At 39.2% G+C, this 18,812-nt stretch overlaps 1 protein-coding gene across 2 annotated transcripts in view; it reads left to right on the forward strand.

The window, feature by feature from the left end:
• The first annotated feature begins 16,246 nt into the window (after nucleotides 1-16,246).
• APOOL (apolipoprotein O like) overlaps nucleotides 16,247-18,812 on the forward strand; it is a 74,563-nt gene continuing 71,997 nt past the window's right edge. Inside the window, exons 1-2 of one of the 2 annotated variants that reach the window (XM_017968571.4) lie at nucleotides 16,247-16,298; nucleotides 18,343-18,419. Coding sequence is in view for 1 of the 2 variants with exons in the window: in XM_002763048.7 (XP_002763094.1) it covers nucleotides 16,284-16,298 (15 nt within the window). In the remaining variant the exon portion in view is untranslated. The remainder of the gene's footprint in view (nucleotides 16,299-18,342; nucleotides 18,420-18,812) is intronic. The other variant, XM_002763048.7, reaches the window with a different exon arrangement.

Here is an 18,812-nt window from a genome sequence, read left to right on the forward strand (position 1 = left end):
AGCAAAATCAAACATAGCAGCCTAACAGCCCTGAATGAACAACAGAGCTCACAGCTCAGAAATTGAGCTCCTAAAAAGAACAGACTGTCTCCTCAAGCAGCTCCCTGACCCCTCTATATCCAAAAGACTGACATTTGGCAGGCATCATCCTGGGACAAAGATAGCAGAAAAAGAAACGGGTAGCATCCCTCACTGTGCCACAGCTGCTAGAGGTGCACCCCAGACAAGCAGGGCCTAGAGTGGACCTCAGCAGTCATACAGCGAAGGGGCTAGACTGGTAGAAGGAAAACCAAGTAACAGAAATACTTCATCATCAACAATCTGGGTGTCCACTCAGAGACCCAATCGAAAAGTCAGCAACTACGCAGACGACAAGCGGATCAACCCACAAAAATGGGAAGAAACCAGCGAAAAAAGGAGAAAAACACCCGAAACCAGAACACCTCGCCTCCTAGAAAGGACCAAAACTCCTCACCAGCAAGGGAACAAAGCTGGACGGAGAATGACTGTGATGAAATGACGGAATTAGACTTCAGAAGGTGGATAATGAGAAACTTTTGTGAGCTAAAAGAACATGTATTATTAAATCAATGCAAAGAAACTAAGGAACTTAAAAAAAGATATGAGGAAATGATAACAAGAATGGATAACTTAGAGAGGAATATGAATGAATTAAAGGAGCTGAAAAACACAATACGAGAACTTCGCGAAGCATGCACAAGTTTCAATAGCCGAATTGACCAAGCAGAAGAAAGAATATCTGAAGTCGAAGACCAACTCAATGAAATTAAACGAGAAACCAAGATTAGAGAAAAAAGCGCAAAAAGGAATGAACAAAGTCTCCAAGAAATGTGGGACTATGTGAAAAGACCTAACCTACGTTTGATAGGTGTACCAGAAGGGGACGAAGAGAATGAATCCAAGCTGGAAAATACTCTTCAGGACATCATCCAGGAAAACTTACCCACCTAGCAAGACAGGCCAACACTCAAATGCAGGAAATACAGAGAACACCACAAAGATATTCTGCAAGAAGAGCAACCCCAAGGCACATAATCGTCAGATTCAACAAGGTTGAAATAAAGGAGAAAATACTAAGGGCAGCCAGAGAGAAAGGTCGAGTTACCCACACAGGAAAGCCCATCAGACTCACAGCAGATCTCTCGGCAGAAACACTACAAGCCAGAAGAGAGTGGGGGCCAACATTCAACGTCGTTAAAGAAAAGAACTTTCATCCCAGAATTTCATATCCACCCAAACTGAGCTTCATAAGGGAAGGAAAAATAAAATCCTTTGTGAACAAGCAAGTACTCAGAGATTTTGTCACCACCAGGCCTGCTTTACAAGAGCTCCTGAAAGAGGCACTACACATAGAAAGGAACAACCAGTACCAGCCATTCCAAAAACATACCAAATGCTAAAGAGCATCAACAAAATGAAGAATCTGCATCAACTAATGGGCAAAAGAGCCAGCTAGCATCAAAATGGCAGTATCAAATTCACACATAACAGTATTAACCCTAAATGTAAATGGGCTAAATGCACCGAGCAAAAGACACAGACAGGCAAATTGGATAAAAAGCCAAAACCCATCGGTGTGCTGTATCCAGGAAACCCATCTCACATGCAAGGATACACAAAGGCTCAAAATAAAGGGATGGAGGAAGATTTACCAAGCAAATGGAGAGCAAAAAAAAGCAGGAGTTGCAATTCTCATCTCTGATAAAATAGACTTTAAAGCAACAAAGATCAAAAGAGACAAAGAAGGCCATTACATAATGGTAAAAGGATCGATAAAACAAGAAGAGCTAACGATCCTAAACATATATGGACCCAATGCAGGAGCACCCAGATTCATAAGGCAAGTTCTTAATGACTTACAAAGAGACTTAGACTCCCACACAATAATAGTGGGAGACTTTAACACTCCACTGTCAATATTAGACAGATCAACCAGACAGAAAATCAACAAGGATATCCAGGTCTTGAACTCAGAACTGGAGCAAGCAAACCTGATAGACATTTACAGAACTCTCGACCCCAAATCCACAGAATATACATTCTTCTCAGCACCACATCACACCTACTCAAAAATTGACCACATAATTGGAAGTAAAGCACTGCTCAACAAATGCAAAACAACTGAAATCATAACAAACAGCCTCTCAGACCATAGTGCAATCAAGTTAGAACTCAGAATACAGAAACCAACCCAGAACCGCACAGCTTCATGGAAACTGAACAACTGGCTCTTGAATGTTGACTGGGTAAACAATGAAATGAAGTCAGAAATAAAGAAGTTCTTCGAAACCAATGAGAACGAAGACACAACATGCCAGAACCTCTGGGACACATTTAAAGCAGTCTCTAGAGGTAAGTATATAGCAATAAGTGCCCATATGAGGAGAATGGAGAGATCCAAAATTGACACCCTATCATGAAAATTGAAAGAGCTAGAGGAGCAAGATCAAAAAAACTCAAAACCCAGCAGAAGACAAGAAATAACTAAGATCAGAGCTGAACTGAAGGAGATTGAGACACGAAAAACCCTTCAAAAAATCAATAAAACCAAGAGCTGGTTTTTTGAAAAGATCAACAAAATAGACAGACCACTAGCCAGATTGATTAAAAAGAAAAGAGAGAACAACCAAATAGATGCAATAAAAAATGATAAAGGGGAAATCACCACAGATTCCAAAGAAATTCAAACCATCATCAGAGAATATTACAAACAACTCTATGCACATAAACTAGTAAACCTGGAAGAAATGGATAAATTCCTGGACTCCTGCATCCTCCCAAGCCTAAACCAGGAGGAAGCTGAAACTATGAATAGACCAATAACAAGGGCTGAAGTCGAGGCAGCAATTAAGAGCCTACCATACAAAAAAAGCCCAGGTCCAGACGGGTTCACAGCCGAATTATACCAGACACACAAAGAGGAGCTGGTACCATTCCTTCTAAAACTATTTCAAACAATCCAAAAAGAGGGAATACTTCCCAAATCATTTTATGAGACCAACATCGTTCTGATACCAAAACCCGGCAGAGACCCAACAAGAAAAGAAAACTTCAGGCTAATATCCATGATGAACATAGATGCAAAAATCTTCAATAAAATATTGGCAAGCCGAATGCAACAGCAAATCAAAAAACTTATTCACCATGATCAAGTAGGATTCATCCCGGGGATGCAAGGCTGGTTCAACATACGCAAGTCTATCAACGTAATTCACCACATAAACAGAACCAAAAACAAAAACCACATAATTATCTCAATTGATGCAGAGAAGGCATCTGACAAAATTCAACAGCCCTTTATGCTAAAAACCCTCAATAAACTCGGTATCGATGGAACGTATCTCAAAGTAATAAAAGCTATTTATGACAAACCAACAGCCAATATCATATTGAATGGGCAAAACTGGAAGCATTCCCTTTGAAATCCGGCACTAGACAAGGATGCCCTCTTTCACCACTCCTATTCAATATAGTTCTGGAAGTTCTAGCCAGAGCAATCAGGCAAGAAATAGAAATAAAGGGTATTCAAATAGGAAAGGAGGAAGCCAAATTGTCTCTATTTGCAGACGACATGATAGTATACCTAGAAGACCCCATCACCTCAGCCCAAAAACTCCTGAAACTGATAAGCAACTTCAGCAAAGTCTCAGGATATAAAATCAATGTGCAAAAATCACAAGCATTTCTCTACACCAATAACAGAGTTAAAGAAAGCCAAATCAAGAACGAACTGCCATTCACAATTTCTACAAAAAGAATAAAATACCTTGGAATACAACTCACAAGGAATGTAAGGGACCTCTTCAAGGAGAACTACAAACCACTCCTCAACGAAATCAGAGAGGACACAAACAGATGGAGAAACATTCCATGTTCATGGTTAGGAAGAATTAACATCGTGAAAATGGCTATACTGCCCAAAGTAATTTACAGAATCAACGCTATCCCTATCAAGCTACCATTGACTTTCTTCACAGAACTGGAAAAAACCACCATGAACTTCATATGAAACCAAAAGAGAGCCCGCATAGCCAAGTCAATTCTAAGCAAAAAGAACACAGCGGGGGGCATCACACTACCAGATTTCAAACTATACTACAAGGCTACAGTAATCAAAACAGCATGGTACTGATACCAAAACAGAGATATAGACCAATGGAACAAAACAGAGGCACCGGAGGCAACACAACATATCTACAACTATACAATCTTTGATAAACCTGACAAAAACAAGCAAGGGGGAAAGGATTCCCTGTTTAACAAATGGTGTTGGGAAAACTGGCTAGCCATGTGCAGAAAGCAGAAACTGGACCCCTTCCTGACACCTTACACTAAAATTAACTCCAGATGGATTAAAGACTTAAACATAAGACCTGGCACCATAAAAACCCTAGAAGGAAATCTAGGCAAAACCATCCAGGACATAGGAGTAGGCAAGGACTTCATGAACAAAACACCAAAAGCATTGGCAACAAAAGCCAAAATAGACAAATGGGACCTAATGAAACTCCACAGCTGCTGCACGGCAAAAGAAACAGTCACTAGAGTGGATCGGCAACCAACAGAATGGGAAAAAAATTTTGCAGTTTACCCATCTGACAAAGGGCTGATATCCAGAATTTACAAAGAACTCAAACGGATTTACAGGAAAAAAACAAACAAGCCCATTCAAAAGTGGGCAAAGGATATGAACAGACACTTGACGAAAGAAGACATATATGAGGCCAACAATCATATGAAAAAATGCTCATCGTCACTGGTCATCAGAGAGATGCAAATCAAAACCACATTGAGATACCATCTCACGCCAGTTAGAATGGCGATCATTAAAAAATCTGGAGACAACAGATGCTGGAGAGGATGTGGAGAAAAAGGAACACTTTTACACTGTTGGTGGGAGTGTAAATTAGTTCAACCATTGTGGAAGACAGTGTGACGATTCCTCAAGGCCTTAGAAATAGAAATTCCATTTGACCCAGCAATCCCATTACTGGGTATATATTCAAAAGACTATAAATCGTTCTACTATAAGGACACATGTACACGAATGTTCATTGCAGCACTGTTTACAATAGCAAAGACCTGGAATCAACCCAAATGCCCATTGATAATAGACTGGATTGGGAAAATGTGGCACATATACACCATGGAATATTATGCAGCAATCAGAAATGATGAGTTTGTGTCGTTTGTAGGGACATGGATGAATTTGGAGAACGTCATCCTCAGCAAACTGACACAAGAACAGAAAATGAAACACCGCATATTCTCACTCATAGGCGGGTGATGAAAAATGAGAACACATGGACACAGGGAGGGGAGTACTAAACACTGGGGTCTATTGGGGGGAAAAGGGGAGGGCCAGTGGGAGGGGGAGGTGGGGAGGGATAGCCTGGGGAGAAATGCCAAATGTGGGTGAAGGGGAGAAGGAAAGAAAAGCACACTGCCATGTGTGTTCCTACGCAACTGTCTTGCATGCTCTGCTCATGTACCCCAAAACCTAAAATCCAATAAAAAATTAAAAAAAAAAATCTCCGATTTATGCATCTATAACCCTCCACCTTGCAGATACTGCCTCATCTCTGTTCCCATTCTGAGTCAAACATATCCCCCAGCCCACATGGATGCCCTCCTCATGCTACTCAAGTTATGACTTCCTGAGCCAGGCCACCCCTCTGTATAGACGCCATCCTTACCTTGCTAAGGCATGGACTCAATATCTTTTTTTTCTTTTTCTTTTTTGAGACGGAGTTTCGCTGTTGTTACCCAGGCTGGAGTGCAATGGCACGATCTCGGCTCACCGCAACCTCCGCCTTCTGGGTTCAAGCAATTCTCCTGCCTCAGCCTCCCAAGTAGCTGGGACTACAGGTGCGCACCACCATGCCCAGCTAATTTTTGTATTTTTAGTAGAGACAGGGTTTCACCTTGTTGACCAGGATGGTCTCGATCTCTTGACCTCGTGATCCACCCACCTCGGCCTCCCAAAGTGATGGGATTATAGGCGTGAGCCACCGCGGTATCTTTAGAACTGAATTGCTCAGGAATAGAATAAAAGAGAAGAGAGGAAGGGAATGGAAGGGAAGTGAAGGGGAGGGGAAGGGAGGGCAGGGGAGGGCAGAGAGCGGAGAGCAGAGGGTAGTAGGAAAGAGAAAAGGGGAAGGGGAGGGGGAGGTGTGCTAGTCTGTGACCTCTGAGGAGTAAACACTAAGATGCAGTTAAATGTAGAAGACTTTTATTAGGGGAAACACCAGTGATAGAAAATGGGAAGGGAGCTGGAAAAGTCATCTGACCTAAAGTGAAGGAGTGAGGGAAGGAAACTTGGGTAGAACTGTTCTAGACTAACCTGCAATTTCAGGAAGTTTGGAGGCCTCTAAGGAACTTTCTCAACACCTCCACATGAGAGAGAAAGGGATAAAAAAGTAGAGAAGTGTACCCAACAGAGGATCTAGAAGTCATTGTGCTGTTTGTTGAATATTATTTTTAAAAAACTTTATGGGAGGAGAAGGACTTCCTGGAGGTGAAGCAAGATGGTAGAATAGAAGGCTTCACTGATCATCCATCCCCAAAAAGGACATCAATTTAACAGCTATCTACATAGGGAAAAAAAAAAAAACCTTCATAAGAACCAAAAATCAGGTGAGCTCTCATAGTACCTGGTTTTAACTCTGTATCATTGAAAGAGGCACTGAAGAGATAGAAATATCATGTACTTGGAAGTATCAAAATAATAGTGTATGGAGATTCACATTATGAACTTCTACTCAAGAAGGAACATGGGAGCTCAGGATAAAAGCAAAAGAATCTTTAGATCCTTTGAAAAACATGGCAGATAGCAGACTGCACTGTGAGCCCAGAAGACAACTATGAGTGAAGAAGCCTCAGCTCATGAGAAAGGTAGAGAAGATTTCTATGATACACATTCCCACTGGGGAGTCAGGCAATCAAGGCTACCTGGGAGCTCCTTGGCCCTGCCAAACACCGGAGCTGATGTGGGAAGCAGGGGGAGGCCCAGAGAAAAAGTGTCATCAGGAATTTCCCCATGCATGTTCCCCATACCTGGCAACAGTAGAACAAGCAGCAGTCACTGTTTTAAAGTGACTGCTGTTCATGATGTCACTGGAGTGGCCAGAGACACAGTCTCTAGATTGTGATTGGTGATTTACTCTCAAGTGGAGTGGTGAGTGTGGCATGGGTTCCAGCTGCAGGCCTGGGAGCTGGGCAACCCCTCACTTTGCAGGACCAGACTGGGAGGGGTATGGCCTGGGAGCCATGGTTTTTCACCTAGGCAGAGACTTCTTTAACCTGGGGTAGGTTTGTAATCTGAAGACAGACTGCTTGTGATGTGGCTGGCTGTTTTGGCTTGCTGTGGAAGGAGTCCTACTGGGCAAAGATCATAGGAATGAGGTGGGTCCCACTGTACCCTGCTAGCTTATGGAGCCTTAGCCACCCCTCTTTCCTCATGCTGACTCTTTGGTGTGGCACTGGTTGCTCTACTTCTCCCTGGACCATTGCCCCAGTGACCTGAGAACTGTCTTCTGACTTCCATCAGGGTGAGCCATTTTGCTAGCTCTTAGCAATCCCAAGCATGGGCTTTCCTGGCTCAGCCCTGCTTGGCTTGCCCCCTACACCTATCTCAGAAGCAGAGCATGGAACAAGGATCTCTGGAAGTTCCATAGTCAAATTCATTGCCTAAGATATCTGACATCTCCTGATTAAAAATTTGAAGTATAAACTCCACTGTCACCACTGTGTCTGGCTCTCACATGAAAGTATCACCTACTGGCTGGGAGGGCAACTTGGACAGACCACTACAACATCTGCTGATACAATTCCACAGTGCTTAGGAAGGGGATAAATTTCTTTAACTGCTGCTACCACAATTGTGCACACTATCCAAGCTACTCAGGAGGCCCTGAGTCCATTCACTTGCCCAGTACATTACTACTAGAGCTGGCATTTGAGAAAGCCAGCACATTGAGGCTATTTATGACCCAGGAAATCATACAGAGACTATGCCACTTAATGCACTCATAATCAAAGCCAAATTACCCTACAAACTATACATCATAAACATATCCTGAAGGAAAAATGTCCTGCCCTAATAAAAGTAAATTCAAAAATAAGAAATTATTGTTACTTCAGATGCAAAGGAATTAGTGTAATAATACTACAAATTAAAAAGAAGCCAAGATGCAATGTCACTCTTGAAGGAACACAGTAATTCTCTAGCAATGGATCCTAACCAAGAGAAATCTTCAAAATGGCAGATAAAGTATTAAAAATACAGATTGTAAAGAAGGTCAATGAGATACAAGGGAAATCTGAAAACCAATACAAAAAAATCAGAAAATCAACTCAAGATATGAATAAGAAATATACTAAAGAGATAAATTTAAAAAAACCACAACAGAACTTCTAGAAACAAAATAAAATAATTGAAATAATTAACCATATAGTTGAAAGTTTCAACAATAGACTTGACAAAGCAGAGGAAATCCTCTTGGAACTTGAAGACAGGTCTTACAAATCGAGTCAGACAGAATTTTTACAAATGAACAAAGTCTTTGAGAAATACAGAATTATACAAATTAACAGAACCAATGAATTAAAGATATTTACATAGAAGAAGAAAGAGAAAAAGGTTTGGAAAACTAATTTAAGGAAATAACTGAGGAATACATGCTAGTCTAGCAAGATATAGACAACCAGATAAAAGAAGTTAAAAAAAATCTAGAAAAAAATACATTGCAAAAGAAGGACCTCACCATGATATCTAGGCATCAGACTAAGAACCAACACGAAGAAAAATAACCTAAAATCATCAAGAGAAAAGTGTCTAGTCATCTATAAATGATAGCCCACCAGACTAATAGCAGACTTCTTAGCAGAGACTTTATGAGCCAGCATGGCATGGGATTCTATTATCAAAAGTGGTTAAATTTAAAAAAAATGCCAAACTCAAATTATGTATCCTCCTAGGACAGCTTCATAAATTAAGGAAAAATAAAGTCTTTTCCAGTCAAGCAAACACTGACAGAATTGGCCATCTTTATTTCGACTGGTCCTAAAAAATAGGCAAAGGAGTTCTAAACATGGAAACAAAAGATCCATACTCACCATCCTAAAAACCCATGAAAGTATAAAACTCACAGATTTTGTAAAACAATCATACAAATAAGGATGACAAAGAAAGAAAATGACAACATGATGGAACTCTACCAAATCACAAAAAGAGAAAAAAAGAATCTACAAAGCAACTAGATAACAATATTATGACAGGAACAAAACCTCAATTATCAATATTAACTTTTAACAGAAATGGTTTAAATGCTCCATTCAAATGATACAGATTTGCAGAATGGATAAAAACAACTATGGATTAACTATATGCTGTTTACAAGAAACTCACTCTTAAAGACACACAGACTAAAGGTAAAGGGGTAGGAAAATGATATTCCATGGAAACAGAAACCATAAAGCGTACAGGAGGCTAAAGCCTTATTCACCGCACTCCCCGAGAAGCAGCTTCTTTCCTCTTTTATAGGCTTACAATGCTACAGGGGAAACTGAGGCAAAACAATGTCATTTTCCATTGGCTGTACATTCAACCTTACAATCTTTTGGCTTTATTGATTTGCTAGTTCATATGCAGTGCGAGCAGGGGCAGGCAGGGGAAGGGGCTGACAGAGACAAACAAAGGCAGTAAATTATTAGTTGGCAGAGGTATTTCCAGGAGGGAGCCTGTGTCATGCAAACGTGGGGAATGTGACCCAGTGCCGGGCTCTGGCCAGTAGTGATAACATTCATTTGCAACTCTTTCAAGGCTTATAGATAGCAGAGACACTGGGAACCAAAAAAGGAGTCATCTTCTCAGTCCTTGGGTCTCTTTACAGCCTGGTCAGTGGCATCAGCAAGTCGCCTGACCACGGATTCAAGCTCTTTGGAATTTTCTTTTTCCACCCTCCTTCCCATCTGGAGGGGAGGAGAGAAGAGGAAGGAGGTGGAGACTAGGAAGCAGAAGGAGGTGAGGGGTTCTCCCCTCTCAGTATCTTCTTGGACAAAAGTAGACTAAAACTACAAATCAATTCCAGGAAGGACTCTTGAAAAAATACAAATACATGGAAATTAAACAACACACTATTGAATAATATTCGGATCAATGATGAAAACTTTAAACATTTTGGAAACAAATGAAAATGGAGATACAATATACCAAAACCTCTGGGATACAGTAAAAACACTGCTAAGAGGAAAGTTTGTAGTGCTAAATGCCTACATCAAAAAACTCAGAACACAAATTCACAACCTAATGTCACACCTCAAGGAACTAGAAAAACAAGATCCAAACATAAAGCTAGCAAAAGAAAAGAAATAACAAAGATCTCTCAGCAGACCTAAATGAAATTAAGGCCCAAAAAAATACAAAGAATCAATTAAACAAAAAGTTGATTATTTCAAAAGATGAACAAGGTTGAGGCCAAGTGAAGTGGCTCACACTTGTAATCCCAGTACTTTTGGAGGCTGAGGTGGGCAGATACTAACGATAATAATCAGCCATTAAAAAAAAAATTACGTCTTTTGCAGTAACATGGATGGAACTGGAGGCCATTATCTTAAATGAAATAACTTAGAAAGTCAAATATCACATGATTTCACTTATAAGTGGGAGGTAAATAATGTGTACACAAGGACATAGAGTGGGATAATAAACATTGGAGACTCAGAAGTGTGGTAGATGTGATGATAGATTACTTAATGAACACAATGTATACTATTATACCAAAAGCTCAGACTTCACCGCTACACAATATATCCACGTATATCCACACATGCACTTGTACCCACTAAATTTATACAAATAAAAAATAATAAAATAACATAACCATGATAGAAAAGAGGAAAATGAGCTGCCTAAGGTCAGGTATAATTATCCAAAATGTAGGGTTTTTTTCAACGAGCAAAATGAAACTTTCCCAGTGGGACTAGGTAGATGAGTTTATTGGCAAAACAGTGATTGAAGAGATGTACCACAACGTCTAGGCTGGTTAGAAAAGAAAATGAGACCAGAAGGGACTAACAGATAGTGAGAAAGGAGATATGGTGGTGGCTTTAAAATATGTATCAAAAGTCTTTGGTATTCCTCCATTTAAAGCTAGAGCCTACTAGCTCTATGAGCTCTATGAGGTCACTCAGACAACCTTATGGAGCGAATCACATGGCATATCTGAAGGCTCCTATCAACAACCACCAAAGTGAGTGAGCCATTTTGGAAGTGGATCCTTAAGCCTCAATCAAGCCTTCTGATAACAGCAGCTCTGGCTGATATCTTGACTACAACCTCATGAGAGATGAGTAGAATCATCCAGCTAAATTACTTCAGAACTCTTGGCCCATAGAAACTGTGAGACAATACATGTTTGTTTTTTATATTGCTAAATTTGGGATAAAGTGTTGTGTAGCCAAAGATAGCTAATACACACATTAAGGTCTAGAGAGCTCAAGGAATCCAATAAAATGTGTGGATCAAAGAGTTAAAGGGAAAATAGTTGGAGTCAGAAAAAATAATGTTTGAATTTAAAATTTCAGAGGTAATGTAGTTTTCTTAGTGATAAAGAGTTAAAACTATGGCCATTGTTGTGGATGGCTGAGGTGAAGTGGAAATAAAAGTCACTGGAGAGAGGATTTCATGTGTCCTCAAGAATACTGTTGTTGCCCAGGATCACCAAATACCATTAAATAAGAGCCCTTACATAATCCTAGGATGTCAGAGCTAGAAATAACATACCATTTTAAGTTATAATAGTCCTTATGAGTGGACTTGATTTGTTTCTTAAAATGTGGCCCAAGGAGTATCCATATTAGAAACACCTGGGGTACTCTTCAGACATGCCCATACATCAGAACAAATAAATACTAATATCCAAGGGCAGGATCCAGAAATTCTCATTTTATCAAATTATCCCGGTGAATCCCGAGTACACTAACTTTTGGAACATCTCGTTTAGCTCAACTTCTTTAAGGTTCTGCCTTTAGAGGCCAAGATCTTATTTTTATGCTAATACTCTCCATTATACAAAGCTGCCTTTTGTGCCCAGTTAGTGGCAATTGATAAATTTACAATAATAAATCAAGGAATATTTAAGAATAAATAAAAGAAAATCCAAATTCTTTATATAGATCTGGTTCCTACCAGACTCTTCCATCATTTTCTGCCTTACTCATGGTGCTCCAGTAAGTTAATTCCCACCTCCCAGTCTTTGCATTAGTTGTTCCTTCTGCTTGGAGTGCTCAGATATTAACAGGAGTAGGCCCACTTTTTTTTCAAGAATCAGCTGACACATCTGCTCCTTCAAGAGGTATTCCCAATCTAAAGTAACTTTCACCCCAAACCAGAGACTAAATACTATAGCCACTCTCTATAGCATTTATCAGCATTTAAAATAATCTTGTTAATTTATTTACTGTCTTAATCAAAATATACTTAAGCTCCCTGGGATCAGGGATTGTGTCTGTGTTGTGCACTACCTCAAGCCCAACATATATATTTTTTTCTGACTTTTTAAATATTTCTGCCACTAATTGTGACATCACATAGACATATTCTGAGAATTACATTTCTTTTTATTCTCATAAACAACAGTTCCCTGTGTCCTATAGATCATTCTTACATAAAGTCAAAGTTTTTAATTGATAAAAAAATGTCAATCATAAGCTTCTATATTTGTGGATAAGGGTATGAAAACATTAAATGCATTCCACTGATTTATTCTTGATTGTTCATATAGGAAAATATGGGTGTAAAGGAATTATGATTTTTTTCTATTTTTGGATTAAAAATGTTAATCTTGTTTTATTTATTTATTTACTTATTTTTTTTAAACCTTGATTTTAGGTTCTGGGGTACATGTGAAGGTTTGTTATATAGGTAAAGTCATGTTAAGGGGTTTGTCGTACAGATTATTTCATCACCAGGTACTAAGCCTAGCATCAAATAGATGCTCTCCCTCCACCCACCCTCTACGGTCAAGTGGGGCCCAGTGTCTGTTGTTCCTCTCTTTGTGTTCACATGTTCTCATTATTTAGCTCCCACTTATAAGTGCAAACATGTGATATTTGGTTTTCTGTTCCTGCATTCGTTTTTCAAGAATGAAGGCTTCCATCTCCACCCATCTTGCTTCAAAGGACACAATATCATTCCTTTTTTGGCTGTGTAGTATTTCATGGTGTACATATACCACATTTTCTTTACCCAGTCTAACTCATGATTGGACATTTAGGTTGATTCCATGTCTTTGCTATTAGGAACAGTGCTACAATAAACATATGCATGCATGTGTCTTCAAGATAGAACAACTTATATTCTTTTGGGTATTTACTCAGTAATGGTATTGCTGGGTCAATTGATAGTTCTGTTTCTAGCTTACTGAGGAATTGCCACACTGCTTTCCATAATGGTTGAACTAATTTACACTCCCACCAACAGTGTATTAGTGTTCCCTTTTCTTTGCTAGCTCACCCAAATCTGTTATTTTTTGACTTTTAATAATAGTCATTCTTACTAGTTTCAGATGGTATCTCATCATGATTTTGATATACATTTCTCTAATGATCACTGATATTGAGCTTTTTAAAATATGCTTGTTGGCTTCATGTATGTCTTTTTTTGAGGAGTATCTGTCATGTCCTTTGTCCACTTTTTCATAGGGTTGTTTTTCTTGTAAATTTGTTTAAGTAATTTACAGAAGCTGGATATTATTTTCTCCAATTCTGTAGGTTGTCTGTTTACTCTGTTGATAGTTTCTTTTGCGGTACAGAAGCTCTTTAGTTTAATTAGATCACATTTATCAGTTTTTGCTTTTGTCGCAATGCTTTTGGTGTCTTTGTCATGAAATCTTTGCTAGCTCCTATGTCCAGAATGGCATTGCCTAGTTTATCTTCCAGGGTCTTTATAGTTTTGGGTTTTACATTAAAGTCTTTAATCCATCTTTAGTTAATTTTTATTGTGGTGTAAGGAAGGGGTTCAGTTTCAGTCTTCTGCCTATGGCTTGCCAGTTTTCCCAGCACCATTTATTGAATAGGGAGTCCATTAATGGGTATATACTCAAAGGAACATAAGGCATTCTACTGTATAGACACATGCATGGGTCTGTTCATCACAGGACTATTCTCCCTAGCAAAGACATTGACTCAGCCTAAATGCCCATCAACAGTAGATTGGATAAAGAAAATGTAATACATACACACCATGGGATACTATGCAGTCATAAAAGAGAATGAGATCATGTCCTTGGCAGCACCATGGGTACAGCTGGAGGTCATTACACTTAATGAACTAATGTAGAAACATAAAACCAAATACTGCAGTTTCTGACTTATAAGAGGGAACTAAATGATGAGTATGCATGGACACAAAGATGGAAACAATAGACACTGGGGCCTACTTGGGGGTGGAGGGTGGAGGGATTGAAAAACTATCAATTGTTATGCTTATTACCTGCATGAGGAAATAATCTGTTTGTCAACCCCACCTGACATGCAATTTGCCTATATAACAAACCTGCACACATACCTGAACACAAAATAAAAGTTAAAGTTGGAGAAGAAGCAACAACAACAACAAAACATCGGTGTTACTGAAATTTGGGGGAAATAAGATTGTTATAAATTTATTCTAAGCTTATTCACAATTTTAAGACTTTTTTGATTTGTCTATCTGTTGATTACTGTGAAACAAATCTGACTAATATTAAAATAAATAAAAAGTGTGCATCAATCAGTTATGAACAAAGTTAGCTTGACAAATCTAGGTATACCATTTATTTAATATATAGAAATGTTGAATTTTGATGAAGTTATTGACAAATACACAGAAGTTAAGGCTCAAAAACAGAAACCTGTAATATTACTATTCATTCCTGTGATAGACCACGGTGTAGATATAAGTTTTTTCCTTTGAAAAATGCATTAATGCAATTAAAACACCTTGATCCATTTTTTCCTTTTTGGTTCTGTACTATTTATTTTGTATTTTATTTTTATATTGACATATATATATATGTATATGTTTATAATAAGTTCAGTAAAAGAAAATAGTCACTCAATGTTCCTTTTGTAGTTTCATTATTAATTTAATTTCATCATTATTTCTTAAAATCATTTTGTCATCTACAGGATAGTTCTGTTAAAAAAAGGATGTGTTTTGGGTATCACAAGTGATAGGTATCAACTAATGCCTAGTATATAGTTTGCACTTAATAAATATTTGTTGACTGAATGAATGAATACATCAATTAATATTGGGACTGTTAATGGGCACATTATGAGCATCTTCTTTCCTCAGAATCCTTCATGGAGGCCTACGGAAGACCTTGCTCCTGTTGTGAATGTTGCAATATATCCTTAGTATATTCTTCTGATAGCACCAAAATCATCCTTTAAAAATGTAAATTAGATCACATCACACATTTACACAAATCCCTCCTAAGATTTCCCATCTTATTCAGAATAAAATCCAAATTTATTCTGGCGGCATGAAAGCCCCTACACTGTGTTATTTGTTACCTCTGAAATTATTGCTCCAGCCTCACTGGATTTTTTCATTGCTATTCCTTCTGCTTGGAACCCTCTCCTCTAAATTCCCGCAGGACTTTTCTCAAATGAGCTTATCAGAGTCTTTCTCTCATTGATATAAACCAGTAAACTCCCACCTCATTCCCATAGTGCTATATTTTCATTCACAACATTTGTCTGTTTTACTCTTGTAATCATAAGCTCTATGAGGAAGCCACTATGTTTTGTCTGTACCCCGAAAAACTGCCCAGCATAGAGTAAGCTCTCCGTGACATAGTTTTAGAATGAATTAACTTACCCATGTTTCGCAGAGGTAATAAGTTCTTTTTCTGACTACATAATTATAAAAGCAGCTAGACTTGGGTATTAAGTCCTTATCTAGACATATCACATATCCCTGAAACAAAATAATTAAAAGTTCTGTTCCCAGGAAAATAACTCTCACCTGGACGATGGATAATATTCTGAAAGGGACTGGGAGGGTCAACCAACCACAAGGGTAAAGTTTCTCTGGAAGACAGCTGACTAAAACTGCAGCGGCTGCCGAGGCAGCCGGAGAAGGGCGGGAAAAAGGCGGTAACTGGCAGGCAAAGGGCGCGACGGGGCGGGGCTATCATATGGAGAGCCTAGTTGAACCGATTTGTCCCTCTCCGCTCTCCGTCTGAAAAACCTTGGCTGAAAGGGTCGTAGACATGGCGGCGATCAGGGTAAGCGGAAATGAATTTGCTCAATTTCTGTAGCTGCCGATAGTATCCCAGTAAACGGGATCCTACTAACTTCTGAAGGAGCCCCGGAGCAAGGGGCGGGGTGGAGGTGGGTTGTGAGATAATTGTAATCATTATTTGAAACCTCAAGACGCCTGCCTCTTCCCGTGAGGGTTTTATCAGCCTGGGACACTGCTCCCTCAATCCCCTGCAGTTGTTGATTTACACAGTGGCACAGTACAAAACTGGGAAACGGCTGGGTGAAAGTGGCTGGCCAGGCGACGAGCCGCTGTCAGAAGTTTCAGTCTTGAGCTGCAACAATCAGAAAAAATTACATATCCTTGGGATTTGTCTCGGCGCACAGGGCAAGGCCTCATGACCTTATGGAAGGACTTTGTTGAAACATTATTTGGGGTGACACAGACCAGGATAGAGACGTCCTATAGTCTCTTAGCAGTGCTCTGGTTTACACTTAGTGTTGTTACTCTGTGCTCGAATAACCTGTTTTCTTTCGAGTTTTACGCTGGGAAAAGGTGCCTTTACTTGGGAATCCGTGTACAGTGAGTGACTCAGCTGGCTGCTTGCTGCAGTTCCCAAAGTAGTTTTAAATAACGATAGTTTACAGATATTTACGTAGCAGGTTTTAAGTGTAAAATATTCTGTTGGGCTTGCAGGAGATACAAGATGAACAATTAAGTTCAGCTGAAGTTTAATCGGCAGTGTCCGTCTTGATTCACCATTCTCACTTCATTTTTGCAGTTCTGGTTCTCGTACTTCATCTGAGTTCTTTCAACAACCTCCTAACTGAACTTGCTACCTCAAGCCTGGCTCTCATGTAATCCATTTTCCTCTGTGTTGCCACAGTACCAAAATGCAAATCTGATTTTGCCCCTCCCCTATGTAAAAACCTTTATGGGCACGCCATCATCTCCCTTGTAGGGTCAGGTCATATTCTTACATCTAGAACACTTGATTTTGCCTTGACTTTCCAGCTTCATCTCTTGTCACTCAGGAACCCTCCTCCTGTCAATACTGAGCTACTTGCTTGACCCCTCGATGCTTTTTTACGTGCTTTTCTCTGAGCCTAAAGTGCCTCTTCCCATCTTTATCTAGTTGTATTTATAGTCCATTCATTCATTCAACAGGTATTTGTGTACAGCCTCCTCATGTGAAAAACACAATAATGCCTTGTCTAAGAGTGTCTCTGGGCACAATCTTAACCAAGCATTTATTCACTGCAGATAATGGACTGTTTATTTGTCTGTTCTAGCTACCTACACTATAAGTTCCTTGAAGACAGTAATTATATTAACCTTTGTATCCTTAGTACCTGGCACCTTAGTACCTAGCACAGGTCTGATGTATATTAGGTAGTCAACATGTTCTGCATAAATAAAGTGCCTGGCAATGAGGACAAAAGAAATTAAGTGCTGGAGATATAACACATATAACACAAATGACTGTGATTCAGAGTAAGGGAAATTTCTTACCTTAAGTACAAAGTGCTCTGGGGGTGAAAAGGAGAGATAGCTCACACTTGGTTTGAAGAGAGTAAAGGAAGGCTTCATGGAGGAGGTGCAGAGAGAGAAGGAATGGTCAGTGGCAAAAAGGAAACCACAATAGTGTGTTGTCACTGAAACTTAAGAAGAGAGTTGAACAGACCATTGATTTCACCATTAATAAGTTACTGCAGCTATCATTTATTAAGTGCTTACTCCAGGGAAGGCTCTATGCTAAAACACATTACATGTGTTAATTCACTTATTCTTAAGGCAACTTTATGTGGTATGTACTATTACCATCTTACAGATGAAAATTAAGGTTTAGAGAAGTCAGATTATTCAAAACCATGCTAATAAGAGACGAAATGAGCTAAAGAGATATAAATAGAGTGGTAGAGGGACAGCCGAGATTGTAAGGGGTTAAGAGAAGAATAAGGGATGGAGAACCGGCATTCATTTAGCACCTACTTTGGCCAAATAATGTACATATATTATTTTACTGTAATCCTCTTGATGACCCTAAGACATGGATATCCATTTTACAGATGAACAAACGAAGGCTCAGAAAAACTGCTTGCTCCAAATCATACAGCTGCTAAGTGGAAGAACTAGGTTCAAACAGGTATATTTGTCTGCAAAATCTTTCCACTCCTCCTTGCTTCCTCTGGAAAGGAGTTACACATTACTCTTTAGAGAAGTTTGGTGGTGAAATGAAGGAAAGAAATCTTGCAATGAGGGTAGCAAATTCCAGAAAAGGTATCTTTTAATTAAAACAAACAAACAAAAAAACAGGAGACAGGAAACTTGAGCTTCTTTGGAGACAAGGGAAAATGTACCAGGAGGTATATAGAGGGAAAGATTATAGTATTTACAGCTATTATGTTATTAAATATTGACTGTGTGCTAGGAATTTTGCTAAGCAGTTTATGTGGATTATCTCATTTATGTTTCACATTGGCCCTATGAGTAGGAACTGTTATTAATCACCTTTTTACAGGTAGGTCAAGTAACTCCA

The sequence above is a fragment of the Callithrix jacchus genome, chromosome X (assembly GCF_049354715.1).
Source record: "Callithrix jacchus isolate 240 chromosome X, calJac240_pri, whole genome shotgun sequence".
NCBI lineage: Eukaryota > Metazoa > Chordata > Mammalia > Primates > Cebidae > Callithrix > Callithrix jacchus.